Source organism: Dreissena polymorpha, chromosome 10 (assembly GCF_020536995.1).
Source record: "Dreissena polymorpha isolate Duluth1 chromosome 10, UMN_Dpol_1.0, whole genome shotgun sequence".
In the NCBI taxonomy this organism is placed as follows: Eukaryota; Metazoa; Mollusca; class Bivalvia; order Myida; family Dreissenidae; genus Dreissena; species Dreissena polymorpha.
Window position 1 is genome coordinate 36,024,360 of NC_068364.1, and position 16,023 is coordinate 36,040,382.

General features: G+C 37.7%; 1 protein-coding gene across 4 annotated transcripts in view; it reads left to right on the forward strand.

The window, feature by feature from the left end:
* The window catches only part of LOC127848190 (prolow-density lipoprotein receptor-related protein 1-like), a 188,257-nt gene that overhangs the window by 125,405 nt on the left and 46,829 nt on the right, over positions 1–16,023 (forward strand). For all 4 annotated transcript variants that reach the window (XM_052380489.1, XM_052380494.1, XM_052380490.1 and 1 more), the window contains 7 exons: positions 676–792; positions 2,552–2,677; positions 5,855–5,980; positions 8,545–8,652; positions 9,578–9,733; positions 15,009–15,146; positions 15,840–15,962. In XM_052380489.1, coding sequence (XP_052236449.1) covers positions 676–792; positions 2,552–2,677; positions 5,855–5,980; positions 8,545–8,652; positions 9,578–9,733; positions 15,009–15,146; positions 15,840–15,962 — 894 coding nt within the window. The remainder of the gene's footprint in view (positions 1–675; positions 793–2,551; positions 2,678–5,854; positions 5,981–8,544; positions 8,653–9,577; positions 9,734–15,008; positions 15,147–15,839; positions 15,963–16,023) is intronic.

The following is a 16,023-nucleotide window of genomic DNA, read 5'->3' on the forward strand; positions in this document are numbered from 1 at the left end:
CACCACACTTGGTCAGAAGTTGTATCTAGATGATGTGTTGGTAAAGTTCGAACATGGGCCATGCCGGGTCAAAAACTAGGTCACGTGGTCACTTAGTGAGTTTTAAACATTGAGCATGGTGTCCGCTGTTTTATGTGAAGACAACATGCAAAATGTCAATGCGGCATGTGGGGGGATTCGTCACGTCTGTATTGATTTCATTGCATAGAGGAGCTTTCAACACTAAGAGATTTTTTCAGTACAGACTCAAATCAATTTAGGGCTTGTTCGTTATACGGCCTTTGAACTCTCAGTTTATAAAAAAAAAGGAGTTGCAAACTTTTCACATTGTAAAACAATTTGTAACAAGCTTTTTTTTAATTTGAAAAATTAAGTCACAAAGTTCTCAAAATTATGAAAATTTAAGTTGCAAACTTCTTAAAATTGTGAAAAATGGCCATATTCTAAGATGAAAAAAGCACTAATCCTGTGTCCTCTGTTTAGAGATGAAAAGACGTGCGGTGCAGACTACCTTCGCTGCTTAATTTAATTTTTGCTATAGGGCCCCTTATCATATGTCGTCTGCTTATAATGTGTTGTCTGCTTACAGATGAAAAGACGTGTGGTGTGGACTACATTTGCTGCTTAATTTCATTTTTCTAATAGGGCCCCTTTTCATATGTCGTCTGCTTACAGATGAAAAGACATGTGGTACGGACTACCTTCGCTGCAATAACGGACACTGTATTCCAAGGCGCTGGCAGTGTGACGGTGACCAGGACTGTAGCGACGGCTCGGATGAAAACAATTGCCGTAAGTTGATTGTTGAACGTGAAACTGTGGGAGCCTCGATCTGGGAAAACAGGGCTTAATGCAAGTACATAAAGTGTCATCCCCGATTAGCCTGTGCAGTCCGCAAACGCTTATCAGGGACAACACTTTCTGCATAAACTGGATTTTTATGTCCCCCACCACTATAGTGGGGGACATATTGTTTTTGCCCTGTCTGTTGGTCTGTTGGTTGGTTGGTTTGCGCCAACTTTAACATTTGCAATAACTTTTGCAATATTGAAGATAGCAACTTGATATTTGGCATGCATATGTATCTCATAGAGCTGCACATTTTGAGTGGTGAATGGTCAAGGTCAAGGTCATCCTTCAAGGTCAAAGGTCAAAAAAACTAAATCAAAGCGGCGCACAAGGGGACATAGTGTTTCTGACAAACACATTTCTTGTTTGTTTAGAAAAGACTTCCTTTTAAATAAAAAAAATTGCAGTTAGAGTCTTGGACCACACTTTACATGTATGCATTAAGCCCTGTTTTCCCAGAACAAGGCTCTGTGGTATTTTTTACTAAAGTATTTATAGCGAAAATCTGATGGGATTGCATACTGAAAATATGAAATTTTACACTTTGAAATCACAAAACACTGACTAGAACGTCTTAAACTTTGAACACAGTTTTGACAACATGACTAGTACCAATAAAATCCTTGAGTAGAACAATTAAGAGTCAACAGTTGACACATAAATGACTGTACCCATTCACATTTTTTAAATGAGCATATGCCAGATAGGTTATGTAGATGATAATTCAATGTCACCTATCTGACATATGCTCATTTGATATAGTAAATAAACAGTGTGACAATAGAAAAAGTATAGAACAAGAAATAGTTTTCATTACTCCATAAATACTGACCGCAACTCAAATATTCAACCGGTGCCCGCCATTTTTGTTGGTAATCTCACTGTGTAACATAGTGAGTGGGATAAACATGATGAAAAACGCCGGAATAAGGGAACATTTTAATAAAGGGGTTTATTGTATGAACCTTCATTTGTAAGGTAAGATGAGATTATTAAACTTTCAAACTCGAAACCACATTGTTTGTATTCGTCAAATATTTGGTTCGGGAGGTGGCGAATAACGAATACGATTCGTCCACAGCAGTTTCGAGTAATTCGAATATTCGAATGTATCGTTACAGCCCTAGACACAACCATGTCGTAAGTTGACGTTTCAAGGTTGTTATGTTTGGATTTTGTGGTTAAGATATTCATAGCCAAACTCTGAAGGGCCCGACAAGACCATGGTGTAAGTGGGCTGTTTATTGTTATATTGTGGAATTTTTTGGGTAAGATATTTATAGCATTAATTGACCAAATCAATGCCGTATGGCGACCTTTGAACCTAAAACTTGTGTATTTCTCATTAAGATATGTATAGCTTAAATCTGATGGGAGCAAAAATCAATAGACCATGACATTTGAGATATCTTTATTTTCACTAATATATCTAGTAGTTTATTTTTAAATTTTGGGTTTGAAGATAATGGCAACTGACATAACATCCAATTAACCCATTTATGCCTAGTGGACTCTCCCATCCTTCTAAATTGGATCAATTTATTTCCAAACTTAGGGGTGTCTGGTATACTTATTTCTATATTGAGAATATTTCTTACAGAAATTCTTTAAAGCAAACAGCTCAGACCCAGATGGGTCTACGCTGTTTGCAATGTCCTTTTTTCTAGACGCTAGGCATAAATGGGTTAACCTTACATTTCAGCTGTCAAGAACTGTACAGAAGGGGAATTCTCATGCAAGGATCGGAACCGATGCATTCCAATCTTCGCCGTGTGTGATGGAAAATCCGACTGTGCGGACTACTCCGATGAAAAAGATTGCCCCAATAGTAAGTGTACTGCCTTGGGTGTATATTGCATATAAGACTATGTTAGGGCGAAGGTATTACGTTTTACTGAACATTTTTTTGGTGAATAATTATGTAATTATTCAAGTATAGTTTCATATACTCTTTTATAAGTGCCAACATGGGGCCTTAGATTTTTCTGGAGGGGGAGGGGGGGGGGGGGGCGTTTATTAGAGGTAAAAATATTGGCATTATTTAATTAATAGCATTGTAAAAAAAATATATAATAATTTGATTGTGTGGCCCATTATTTTAACACTTCAGTCAAGGATTAATCATTTGCATGTGTTTTCATCGAAACTTTTATCAAACTAAAGCATAAATTGGGCATGCAATTTGTATGCATTTTTTTAGCTCACCTGAGCACAATGTACTCATGGTGAGCCGTTGTGTGTTGTGCGGCGTCAACATTTGCCTTGTTAACTCTCTAGAGGCCACATTTATTGTCCAATCTTCATGAAATTTGGTCAGAAGATTGGTTTCAATGATATCTTGGATGAGTTCGAAAATGGTTACGTTTGCTTGAAAAACATGCCTGCCAAGGGGCGGGGCATTTTTCCTTATATGGCTATATAAGGCTATAGTAAAATCTTGTTAACACTCTAGAGGCCACATTTATTGTCTGATCTTCATAAAACTTGGTCAGACGATTCATCCCAATAATATCTTGGATGAGTTCCAAAATGATGCCGGTTGGTTGAAAAACATGGCCGCCAGGGGGTGGGGCATTTTTCCTTATATGGCTATAGTAAAACCTTGTTAACACTCTAGAGGCCACATTTATTTTCCGATCTTCGTGAAACTTGGTAAGAAGATTTGTCCCAATAATATCTTGTTATCTCAGGTGAGCGGCTTTGGGCCTTTCAGGCCCTCTTATTTATAAAATAAGGAGCGTTTTGGGTGGTGTTTATTAGGGTGGGGACTTATACTATAGAATCAGACATGTTTACTCCTACAGATTCGCCGTAGTTTCTACGAATTTAGAGACGAAATTCTGCAATACGGATCGGCGTAGAAAAATTATCATTTTTCGCGAAAAACATCAATTTGTGTTTTTATTCCGGGTAATTTTTCTCGTTTCGTCTAAGATGTACTTAGATGATTGTCATTGTCAATAGGCGCTTATTACATCTGATAGCAATTGATACCGGGATGAATGGCGTCCTTCAGCTCCAAGTGAAAATTAATTTGGAAGATGATGAAGTTTATGTTATTGATATCTGTAAAAAGAAAAAAAATAATCAAAAGTTTAAGACAACCTTCACAGAAACGTATTCATGCATCACGCGTTCTGCTAAAGGAGAATGCTTCGTGCGTTGCAATATCTGTTGCTGGGAATTTTCATGGAGGACTAAACAACTGCTCGAGACACGTCCAAAGTAAAAATCATCAGGACTTTTTGAAGTTAAAAGATAAAAACAAGCCAATAGAGAATTTTGTAACCAAACCAACCAATTCTACATATTTAGTAACACAAGCAGAGGTATTAATGTGTTAACACTGTGAATAAGTTGTGCCCGACACTTAAACAGATGTTTTTAGATTCAAAGATCGCAAAAGGTATACCGTAAGTTACCATGTATAGCACACAGTTTTTTTACCTCCAAATTTCAAAAAGAAATTGATGCGCGTTATACATTGATACAACCCTATTGTGGCTGCTAGATTAAAAAAAATTCACTGTTATCCTAAAAAAATTATAATAGCCACAATTTTTTTCCCAGAAAACTACATCCTATATTCTTACAGAGTAGTTTTCTTGGCTTAATTGTTTTCTCCATTTTGGTAATAAAAAACGGGGTGCGCGCTATGCATGGTAGCGCGTTATACGTGGTAACTTACGGTATGTCCTATAGATGAACTTATGATAGTTATGTCAGATGGTTTTATGTCGTTGTGAATGGTTGACGTGGTGTCACATAATTATCAAATAAGTTTTTAAAGTATTCATTATTCAGTTATATATTGTTCTGAAACACTTGATGGTCTATAATAGCAAAGAGTTTTCATTGCAGATCCATTTAGTATATGTTTCTGTATTGTCCTGAAACATTACACTGACTTGTACTAGTATGTAGTAAAAGTGTGCTTATTGCAGAACATTTAAATATCCAGTCTAGTATTCTGATTCATTAAAGATACACTTCAGAAATAAAAAAAACCCTGCTTTTTCCAATTAAGATGTCTTTTTGCATTAATTTAAAGTATTGCTTCTTGTTGCAATCGATAAAAACATGTATTGTAGGGTAAACCACATGTTTTATGGGCTTTAAACTAAATTTGGTTAATACTACTGACAAGTTCTCCAAACTACTCATAAAGTACTCTAAAACTACTGATCGGCACAAAATGGGGTAAACAGGTCTGTAGAATGTACGGTAACTTAAATGTTTAAGTTTATCCCAACCTGACCTTTTATTGATACCTTTTCCTCTCAGAAGCAAAGTGAAAATGGCTATGTGCAAACAGCATAAAACCAGAACAGCCTGCGAGTAACTCGCAGTCTGTTAAGGTTTTATGCTGTTTGCTACTCATCAGTATCTAAGGGTTGGAAATGAAGCCTTTAAAATTTGAATTTAGTACAAAAGTTTTTTTTATTAAATTTAACTTTCTAAGGGACAACAAATAGGTACAAACACGTATCTAAGTGGTGAAGGGTTAAACCAGCCAGGAGCCAGTCTGATTAAAGTCTTATGACAATGTTATGTTACAGTGCAATTTATGAAGAGGCATTATTTCTAAGCCAAAACTCTAAATTGTAGCAAGTTTCTGTAATTCTATTTGCTCCTTTTAAATCCTTTCCTTGTCCCATCTTTTAGGAGCAAATGATCATAGATAGATGGCTGTGTGCTATGAGTTTTTAATGCAGCCATAACCTAAATATGAGCTGCGATTTAGGAAAACAGGGCTTATTGCAATCCACACAGGCTTATAGAGACATTTCTTTCCACTTTTACGGGATTTTTTGTTGAAAGGAAATATCTTCTAAACAGAAATTCAGTCAAGGCAGAAAGTGTCATCCCAGGTAAGTCTGTACAAACTGCTTAGTCTTATCTGGGATGACACTTTATGCATTTAGACCCGTTTTCCCAGATGCGGGCTCATATGTCATATGGTCGTTTCAACATGGGTCCTGACTCCTGACTTGTTCATTTCCAGAGGCGAACTGCAGTCAAGATCAGTTCCTGTGCAAGAACACAGGCATGTGTATCCCGCACTCGTGGCAGTGCGACGGGGAAAAGGATTGTGCGGACGGGGATGACGAGAAATCTTGCGAAAAACAGGGTACTTTTGTAGAGGCAGGGCCCTTGTTTTGCGCTTTTTACCGCCGAATATCGGCGGCTTCCCCCATGAAAAAAGTATATTTTTCCCCTATTTCAGCTAAAAATTCCCCCCTTTTACTTGTATACCTATGTTGCCAGCTGGTATCGTGCTACTAACCTTTGATTTAATGTATATTTATGTAGATCACATTAAAATATAGCAATTTTAGGTGGAATGGAATGGTTGGTGAAAAGATCTTCTAAAATTCCCCAGTTTGCCCAAAACGACACGAAATTCCACCCTATAAGGGCCCTAGCCCCAATCCCCCAAAGTGTTGCAAGGACCCTGAGAGGTTAAACCAGTGTTGTCCTGAAAAAATTGAGTAGACAGTTATATTTTAAAAGTTGCAAGCAACTTCTACTTCTACTTCTACTTCCTACAGTCAATTGCTAACTATTACAGGAAGGCGACTAGGCAACTAGGCAATAAAACATGTGTATTTGTGCATTGCGATTGATACTTTGGGGGAAAGTAGCGGCATCTAGATTGAATGTAACCGGTAACATTCCCGGGTGCTTCTGGAGAACACTGGTTTTACCCTTTCCTACTCAGAAGCGAAGTGAAAATAGCTATATGCAAGCAGCATAAAACCAGAACAGCCAGGTTGTTTCTAGCAGTCGGTTCAGGTTTTATGATTTTTGCGGCTCACCATTATCGTTGGTTGGAATTGGAGCCTTTAAAACTTGAATAAACACAGGTCTTAAGTTACATTTGTGGATTTTCTTTAATTGCATCAAAGTGCATATCTGAGCAGACAAGGGTTTAAACTTTGACAGATATATATGGTCTGACAATTCATATAATTTCATACTTTATATTTGAGCTGCGCTGTTGGTAAAAGGGGCTTAATGCAATGTGCGAAACATCTTGTCCCAGATTAGCAAGTGCGGTCGGCTTAGGCTAATCTTGGATAACACATTCCGCTTTGATTGTATGTTTTTGTTTAAAGGAAGTCTCTTCTTAGCAAATATCCAGTTTATGTGGAAAGTGAGACTTCCATGATTCGACTGTGCAACATGAACAGGCTAATCTGGGATGATTTTTTATGTACATGCATTTAACCTGGTTTTCTCCAAACAAGGCTCATATTAACTGATGGAAAGCATTTTTCATGTCCGTATCCTGATACTATCCCAATATCCATGTCCGTATCCTGATACTATCCCAATATTCATGTCCGTATCGTTATACTATCCCAATATCCATGTCCGTATCCTGATACTATCCCAATATCCATGTCCATATCCTGATACTATCCCAATATCCATGTCCATATCCTGATACTATCCCAATATCCATGTCCGTATCCTGATACTATCCCAATATCCACGTCCGTATCCTGATACTATCCCAATATCCATGTCAGTATCCTGATACTATCCCAATATCCATGTCCATATCCTGATACTATCCCAATATCCATGTCCGTATCCTGATACTATCCCAATATCCACGTCCGTATCCTGATACTATCCCAATATCCATGTCCATATCCTGATACTATCCCAATATTCATGTCCGTATCGTTATACTATCCCAATATTCATGTCCGTATCCTGATACTATCCCAATATCCATTAACCATGAATGTGCTACCTATGAGTCACAAAAATATGCATACAATTGAAATGTGGCTTTTATTTACAATATAATGTAAAGTCTTAATCATTCATTTGTTAAAGCCCATTTTAGAAAATTGTCCGCCTTGAGCAGGAAAGGGTAGCGGCTAGCTGATGCGCTTCCAGGCAGGGGTCTGGACCCTAGGTTCAAGGGCAAGGTCAGATTTCAAGGTCAAATGTCACATTAAGGACATGTGTACCTGACACTTTACCCTGAGCATAAAATTTGTCCAGCATTCATTGATTTTCATACAAGTTGCCAAAAGTGGTCAGCATGGTGAGACAGAATGGCATGTGCAAGAATCAGGTCAGTAGGTCCAAGATCAAGGTCACAATTAACCCTTTCCCACTTAGATGCAAAGTGAAAATGGCTATGTGCAAGACTGTTCAGGTTGTATGCTGTTTGCTGCAAATCAGTATCTAAGGGTTGGAAATGAAGCCTTTAAAACTTAAACTAGTAAGTAAGGTCTTAAATTAAAAGTTACTTTCTAAGAGACTAAAAACGCGTAAAAATACGTATCTAAGTGCTAAAGGGTTAAAGTTCAAAGGTCCAATGTAGAACACTTGACACTTTAGCAGGAGGATACTCTTGTTACAGGCTAATTTGGGATGACACTTTTCCTAAACTGGAGTTTTGCTAATCTATTGAGTCGTGTTCTGAGAAAATTGGGCTTAATGCATGTGCGTATAGTTTCATCCCAGATTAGCCTGTGCAGTTTGCACAGGCTTATCAGGGACAACACTTTCCGCCTAAACAAGATTTTCTGTAAGAAAGGACTTCAAACAAAAAATGCCATAAAAGCGGAAAGTGCAGTCCCTGATTAGCCTGTGCGGACTTGACACACATGCATTATGCCCAGTTTTCTTAGAACGCAAATCTATAATTCTCCGTGTATCTCCACCCAGGTATATGTCGAGCCTGGGAGCACCACTGTGACAACATGTGTATATCAGCCTTGTGGGTGTGCGATGGAGAGAAGGACTGCAGCGAGGGCGAAGATGAGACGCATTGTGGTATGTAGGGCTTGTTTTGAGCTCACCTGAGAACAATGTGCTCATAATGAGCTTTGTCCGTAGCGCGTGGTCAACAGTTTCCGGTTTCCTTGTTAACACTCTATAGAGTCCACATATTTCGTCAGTTCTTCATCAAACTTGTTCAGAACATAAGTCCCAATGATATCTTGGCTCAGTTCAAAACTTGGTCATGCGAGGTCAAACACTAGGGCACCACTTTATATCAGCCCTGTGGTTGCGTGATGGAGAGAAAGATTGCAGTGATGAGGAAGATGAGTAACACTGTGGTAAGAATTGGGTTGTTGCTTAGTATTATACAGGGTGTCCTAATCAGATTTTGAAAGGAGTCACAAACAAGTTTTTCAGGATGGCTTACCAGATTTTCACATTTATGTTATGGACGGCTTACAAGATTTTTGCATGTACACTAGGGACCGCTTACCAGATTTCCACTTGTACAAAAAGGACAGTTTACCAGATTTTGGAAATAGCTGTATGTTTATGTTAAAAAGAAGTCCAATTATATGTGAGGGGTTATTTAGGTGATTTAAAAGTAAGTCAACAAATATGAGAGGGTGTTCTTACCAAATTTAACAGTAAGTTGACATTTATGTAAGGGACTGCTTGACAGAGTTTGAATTAAGTTCCCCCATAAGAAGCAAAGTGAAAATGGCTTTTGCAGCCAGCATAAAACCAGAACAGCCTGCGATTAACTCGCAGTCTGTTAAGATTTTATGCTGTTTGCTGCTCATCAGTATCTAAGGGTTGGAAATGAAGCCTTTAAAGCTTGAATTTAGTTAGAAAGGTATTTAATTGAATGTACTTTTCTAAAGGGCTACAAATGCGTCAAAATACGTATTTAAGGGGTCAAGGTGTTATGATATATAAGTCCATAATTGTGAGGGGCCACGTGTTTTCATTTCAGATGCGTACACCTGCCCTCCAGACTGGTTCAAGTGCTCGGACGGTGTCTGCATACCACGCTATAAAGTCTGCGATGGCACGAGAGACTGCAAGGCTCCAACGGGGCTGTCCAATAAGAATATGACAAAGTGGAATGACGAGGCAGACCACTTGTGCAGTAAGTACAGTGTTGTGAATCCCTTTGATGAAGGTTTTCAAAATAAAAAAATCTCAACTTTTGTTTCATTTCCCTATCCAGCTGTATTAGATTAACCCATTTACGCCAAAATTAGGGATGTCTAGTATATTTTTTTCTATATTTAGAATATTTCTTACAGAAATTCCTTTAAGCAAACAGTGCAGACCCTGATGAGACGCGCATCATGTGGCGTTTCATTTGGGTCTACGCTGTTTGCCAAGGCCTTTTATCTAGACGCTAGGCATAAATGGGTTAACCAAAGTAAATACATGATAGAAGACGCATCTCAAGTCTCAATTACAAAAGAAAAGATAACACAATTTCCAGATTTGAGTAAATTGAATGTGATTTTTACATTTCTTAAATGGTGAAAAATAAACACTGTCAGTAAGTTACTGGGGCCATATTCAAGTCATGTTTTCAGGGTTCGACATTAACTTTTTTTACAGCAAGACCATCAGACCAGCTTCTCTTAAAATGAACTAGCCCGAATCTGATGTCTACTAGACCATAAATGACATAGCAAATGAACACAATTGTGTCATGTAACTGTTTAATCAGGATATATCAGTAAATAATCAGGGAACACCAGAAAGTTATTTTGATGCATAGAGTAAACAGTTTTTGCTTTTCTTCGTCAAGTTCAAACCATGGGAACTAAATTTTCCATTTTAGATAAAATGAATGTTTTCGTTTTTTAGCTCATCTATTTTTTGAAAAAAAATTATGAGCTATTGTCATCACCTTGGCGTCGGCGTCGGCGTTGGCGTTGGCGTCCGGTTAAGTTTTCCGTTTAGGTCCACTTTTCTCAGAAAGTATCAATGCTATTGCATTCAAACTTGGTACACTTACTTACTATCATGAGGGGACTGGGCAGGCAAAGTAAGATAACTCTGGCGTGCATTTTGACAGAATTATGTGCCCTTTTTATACATAGAAAATTGAAACTTTTGGTTAAGTTTTGCGTTTAGGTCCACTTTTCTCAGAAACTATCAATGCTATTGCATTCAAACTTGGTACACTTACTTACTATCATGAGGGGACTGGGCAGGCAAAGTTAGATAACTCTGGCATGCATTTTGACAGAATTATGTGCCCTTTTTATACTTAGAAAGTTGAAAATTTTGGTTAAGTTTTGTGTTTAGGTCCATTTTATTCCTACAGTATCAAAGCTATTGCTTTCATACTTGCAACACTTAGTAACTATCATAAGGGGACCGTGCAGGCAAAGTTATGTAACTCTGACTGGCATTTGGACGGAATTATGGGCCCTTTATACTTAGAAAATTGAAAATTTGGTTAAGATTTGTGTTTTGGTCCACTTTACCCCTAAAGTATCATAGATATTGCTTTCATACTTGGAACACTCACAAACTATCATAAGGGTACAGTAAAAGGACAAGTTGCATAACTCTGGTTGTCATTGTTACGGAATTATGGCCCTTTTTTTAATTAGTAACTTTGAATATATGGTTTAATTTTGTGTTTAGATCCACTTTTCTTCTTAAGTATCAAGGCTATTGCTTTCAAACTTCAAATACTTTCATGCTATCATGAGGTTACTGTACCTGGCAAGTTGAATTTTACCTTGACCTTTGAATGACCTTGACTCTCAAGGTCAAATTATTAAATTTTGCTAAAATTGCCATAACTTCTTTATTTATGATGAGATTTGATTGATACTTTGACAAAACTACTCTTACCTGACATACCACAATAGACTCCACCCAAACCATCCCCCGTGCCCTCCCCCCCTCCCCCCCCCCTAATTTTTTTTTTTTTAAAGATCATCTCACAAATGACCACCACACCCTCACACTATACCCCCACCCCACCCCCCCCACCCCCCAATTTTTTTTTTTTTTTTTTTTTTAAAGATCATCTCACAAATTACCACCACACCCTCACACTATACCCCACCCCCCCCCAATTTTTTTTTTAAACGGTTATGTTTGAAATACCGTCCAACCATCGCACCCGAAAAATCCCCCCCCCCCCCACCCCCCGATTATGATTTTTTTTTTTTTCGCTTTTTTGGAAGATAATGTAATAAATGTCCACAACCCCACACTATACACCCCTCTTCACTCCACCCCTCCCTCCTTTGTGATTGAAAATGAGAGTCCCTTCACCTTTAAAAAGAAAATAGATGAGCGGTCTGCACCCGCAAGGCGGTGCTCTTAATATTTACGTTTCCTGTCAGTTTTACCTTCGGATTCTTCTTTATTAACTGATTTGTCGGATGGAAATCCGAACTTGAACAAAGCCATTCTTTAAATAACATTCTCTCATCTGCTACGCCAAAATGTTTACATTGACGATACTGATTTTCGATACATGTGGTAAAAACATGCTGTAAAATTTTGAGACACTGCAGAAAAACATTAATATTCATGACAACTTGACCAATGGAAAAAAGCAATTTCTGTGGGAAGCCCTCCTTTGCGTCTGAAAATAGCGATGAACCATGTAAATGCTCCCCGTTTATTTATATACACTAGTTTTGTTCTGATGTAAATAACGGATACGAGAGTAATTTTACACATTAAGAAAAAAGGTTTTTACAGCAGTTAGTTAAAGTTTTATGAATCAGTATAGATTTTTTGATGTACGGCCAGTCAGACAAGCTAGCCCGCAGTTTTACTAGCCAGACCACCGATCTTACTAGACAATGTCTGTCGGACGTGCCTTAGTGTCGAACCCTGGTTTTTATTTCTTTAACTCTGGGATTTCCAAACAAAATTGCAATCACTGGATTTAAACATTTGTTTGTATACAACATTGGTTTTCTACATTTATCTTAAAATGATTCTGGTTGACCCTAATTAAATGGCATTTGATCTCCATCATTGGAGCGTTCTTTAGATCTCCCACAAAAGACAAAAGAAGGGGGGTTCTACCCAGGGAACGGACTCAGAGCTTTTCAATGAGACTTAAGCTTAAGATGCAATCAAGCTAAGATAATCTAAATGGCTGGTATGGCTGATAAAATAAGTTAACATTAAATTATTGTATTCCTTTAATGTTTTCATCAAAAGTGGGTGTAGTATAGTAGATTAATTGATGAAACTAACGACAAATGCTCATTTAGTCTTCTTTATTTATGAGATTTCCTCCTTTATGCCCTCGGTAGGGTTGCATATAGCCGTGACACTTTATGTCCCTCTGTCCACCCGGTATTCTTTTTTCTGGAGGTAACTAACACTTTCAGATATTGAGCTGATTTGTATATGCCTGTTGAAAACTGGACGTATTATAGTTTTGTCTGGTGGACGGCGGCGTCCACAGCAGCGTCTGCTCTCTAATTCAAATAGTATTCATCTGATCTTCACCAAACTTGGACAGAAGTTGTATCTAAACAATATCAAGGTCAAGTTCAAATATGGGTCATGCTGGGTCAAAAACTAGGTTACGGGGTCACTTAGTGCATTTAAAAGATTAAGCATGGTGTCTGCTCTCGTATTTAAATAGTTTTCATCTGATCGTCACCAAATTTGGTCAGAAGTTGGGTCTAAATGATATCTAGCTAGGTCAAGTTCAAATATGGGTCATGCCGGGTCAAAAACTAGGTCACGAGGTCACTTAGTGCATTTCAAGCATTTAGCATGATGTCACTCAAATGGTCAAGTTATGCCTTGCTTAATTTTCAAAATTATATCATTTTGCCACTCAAATCGTTAAGTTATCAAGTTGTCCAAAACCTTCAAACGGGTGTATCTTGCGACAGTTTGGCACTCTTGTTGGTATGTAAGTCTACCCACAGGACTTGCAGATGAAGTGTGAGTTGAGTTCCAGTTTATTGATTTTTGGCAAAGTTGGACTTTACAATGTTCTCTAAAAAAGCTGCTGTGGGACTTCAAAGCACAGAAGGGGGCATTGTGTTTCACAAAAGTAATGAAGCACGGAACTTAGTTATAAAGACTTAAAAAAGCCAAGCAATATGTACAGATTTTATTTCAAATTGTTAAGTTAAAACTTGTGATAGACTATTTTCATACATAAAGGTTTTAAAGGCTAAGTTCTTTTCAAATGTTATGTTCACAAAAATGGCTCTCGTCAATTTTTTAAAGAGAATCCCTTTCCTGCTATAAAGCTTGAAGTAAAAATTGCTGTTTTCAATTAATGTATATTTACTATTCAAAATTTGCTAAGGATCACTTTTTAAAGTATGTGTAATTTGAAGTTCACCCCTAGCGAGATTCAGCATCACACATCAATGATAAATCAGTACATAAAAATAAAATCAAACACACTCATTCTAATATTCTAATATCAAAACCTGAAAAATTACATTTTAAAATGAACGTAATAAAAAATTTAAGATAATATGAAAATAAAAAGTGATCCTTAGCAAATTTGAGTAGTGTATATATGTTAAACTCTTTCAGTGCTGGAACCGAATTTTGAAGGCCTTTGCAAACAGTTTGGATCCAGATGAGACGCCACAGAACACAGCGTCTCATCAGGATCCAAACTGTTTGCTATTCTGATAGTGTTCTTTGAAAAAAAATCGAAGAAAATGCTAATTTTAGAAACTCAGCAGACGACATATAAGAGACGACACATTTCCCAGCATGCAAAGGGTTAAAACCAGAACTGCCTGCAATTTACTCGCAGACTGTTCAGGTCTTATGGTGCTGGCTACTTGTTAGTGTCTTAGCCCTTTGCATGCTGGGAAATTTGTCGTCTGCTAAAATGTCGTCTGCTGAATTTCTAAAATTAGCAATTTCTTCGATTTTTTTCAAAGAATACTTTCAGTATAGCAAACAGTTTAGATCCTGATGAGACGCCACGTTTTGTGGCGTCTCATCTGGATCCAAACTGTTTGCAAAGGCCTTCACAATTTGGTTCCAGCACTGAAAGAGGGATATTATTTTGGCGTTGACTGTCCATCCGTCTTTCCGTATGTCCGGCTGGCACTTTTGTGTCTGGAGCCATATCTTGGAAGTGCTTTGGGGGATGTCCTTGAAATTTGGTATGAGTATATATATGGATAAGAGGATGCACGCAAAAATGGTATTTTACACCATCGGATAATAACGGAGTAATGGCCCTTTGTATCTTGAACAAATGCTTTTTTTGTGTGTCCGGAGCAATATCTTGGAAGTGCTTTGACGGATTTGATTGTAACTTGGTATGAGTATATATATGGATAAGAGGATGATGCACGTTGGCGTTGTCCATCCGTCCAGAAAACTTTTCTGTCCAGAAGTATAATGGCGGGGGATATCAATTCAACAAATTTATGCTGCAGAGGCAACATGTGCCATTCACGAGGTCAAGTGCAAGAACAGAGAGAAGTGCATAGATATCAGTCAGTTGTGTGACCAAGTGAACGACTGCTCGGGCTCCTTAGATTCATCAGATGAAATTAACTGCCTGCCATGGAACGGTTTGTAACATTCACCTGGCCTTGGAAACATACAAATTAAATGCCTTAATTAAAACGGTTTGTTACATTTTTCTGGCCTTGGAAACATTAAAAATTAATTGCTTGCCTGCAAACATTCTTTTACATTTGCCTGACTTTGGAAACATATAAATTAATGTTTTATTTAAACAACTGCCTTTCTGGGAACAATTTGTTACATTTGCCTGGACATGGAAATATAAAAAATAATGTTTCCTTCAATAATTTATTTAAAAATTAAGTTTTTTCTCCATACTTCTTATTTAAAATCTTGTGCATTCTTGTATGAGTCTATTTATCCGTTTTCTTCCTGCTGTGTTTTTTTTTGCCATTTTGCGCATGGGGCCGGGTCCCTTTGAATTGGGAAAATTTGCAGCGTTTTGATAAAAATTGTGAAATTAGTGATGTTGTTGTTTGCTTAAAAATGCTTCAAATTGAGAATAGATCTGTTTTCAGTATTATTTTTACTAAGTTTGAACTAATATGGCTGTATTGGAGATGAACAAACTTGGTAAAATCTGTAAAAAAAAAATGTTCTTATTTGGAAATGTCTTCAATCGGGAATTTTTACGTCCCATTTGGGAAAAATATATTTTAAAAAATTCCATTGGGAATGGGGACGAATGCCGAACCCAATTTTAACTAAAAAACACACACTGTCCTGTGGTATTTCAGTGACTAAGTGCCCATCTAACCACACGTGTCAGCACAGCTGTAGCATGAACACCACACTTGGAAGGATGTACTGCACATGCAAACCGGGCTTCGAGCTTGGGGCGGACGGAAAGAGCTGTAAAGGTATGTAGTCGGCCAATTTGGGTTTGTAGCCAGCAAATTGGTGGTTTTTAGCTGGTAATTT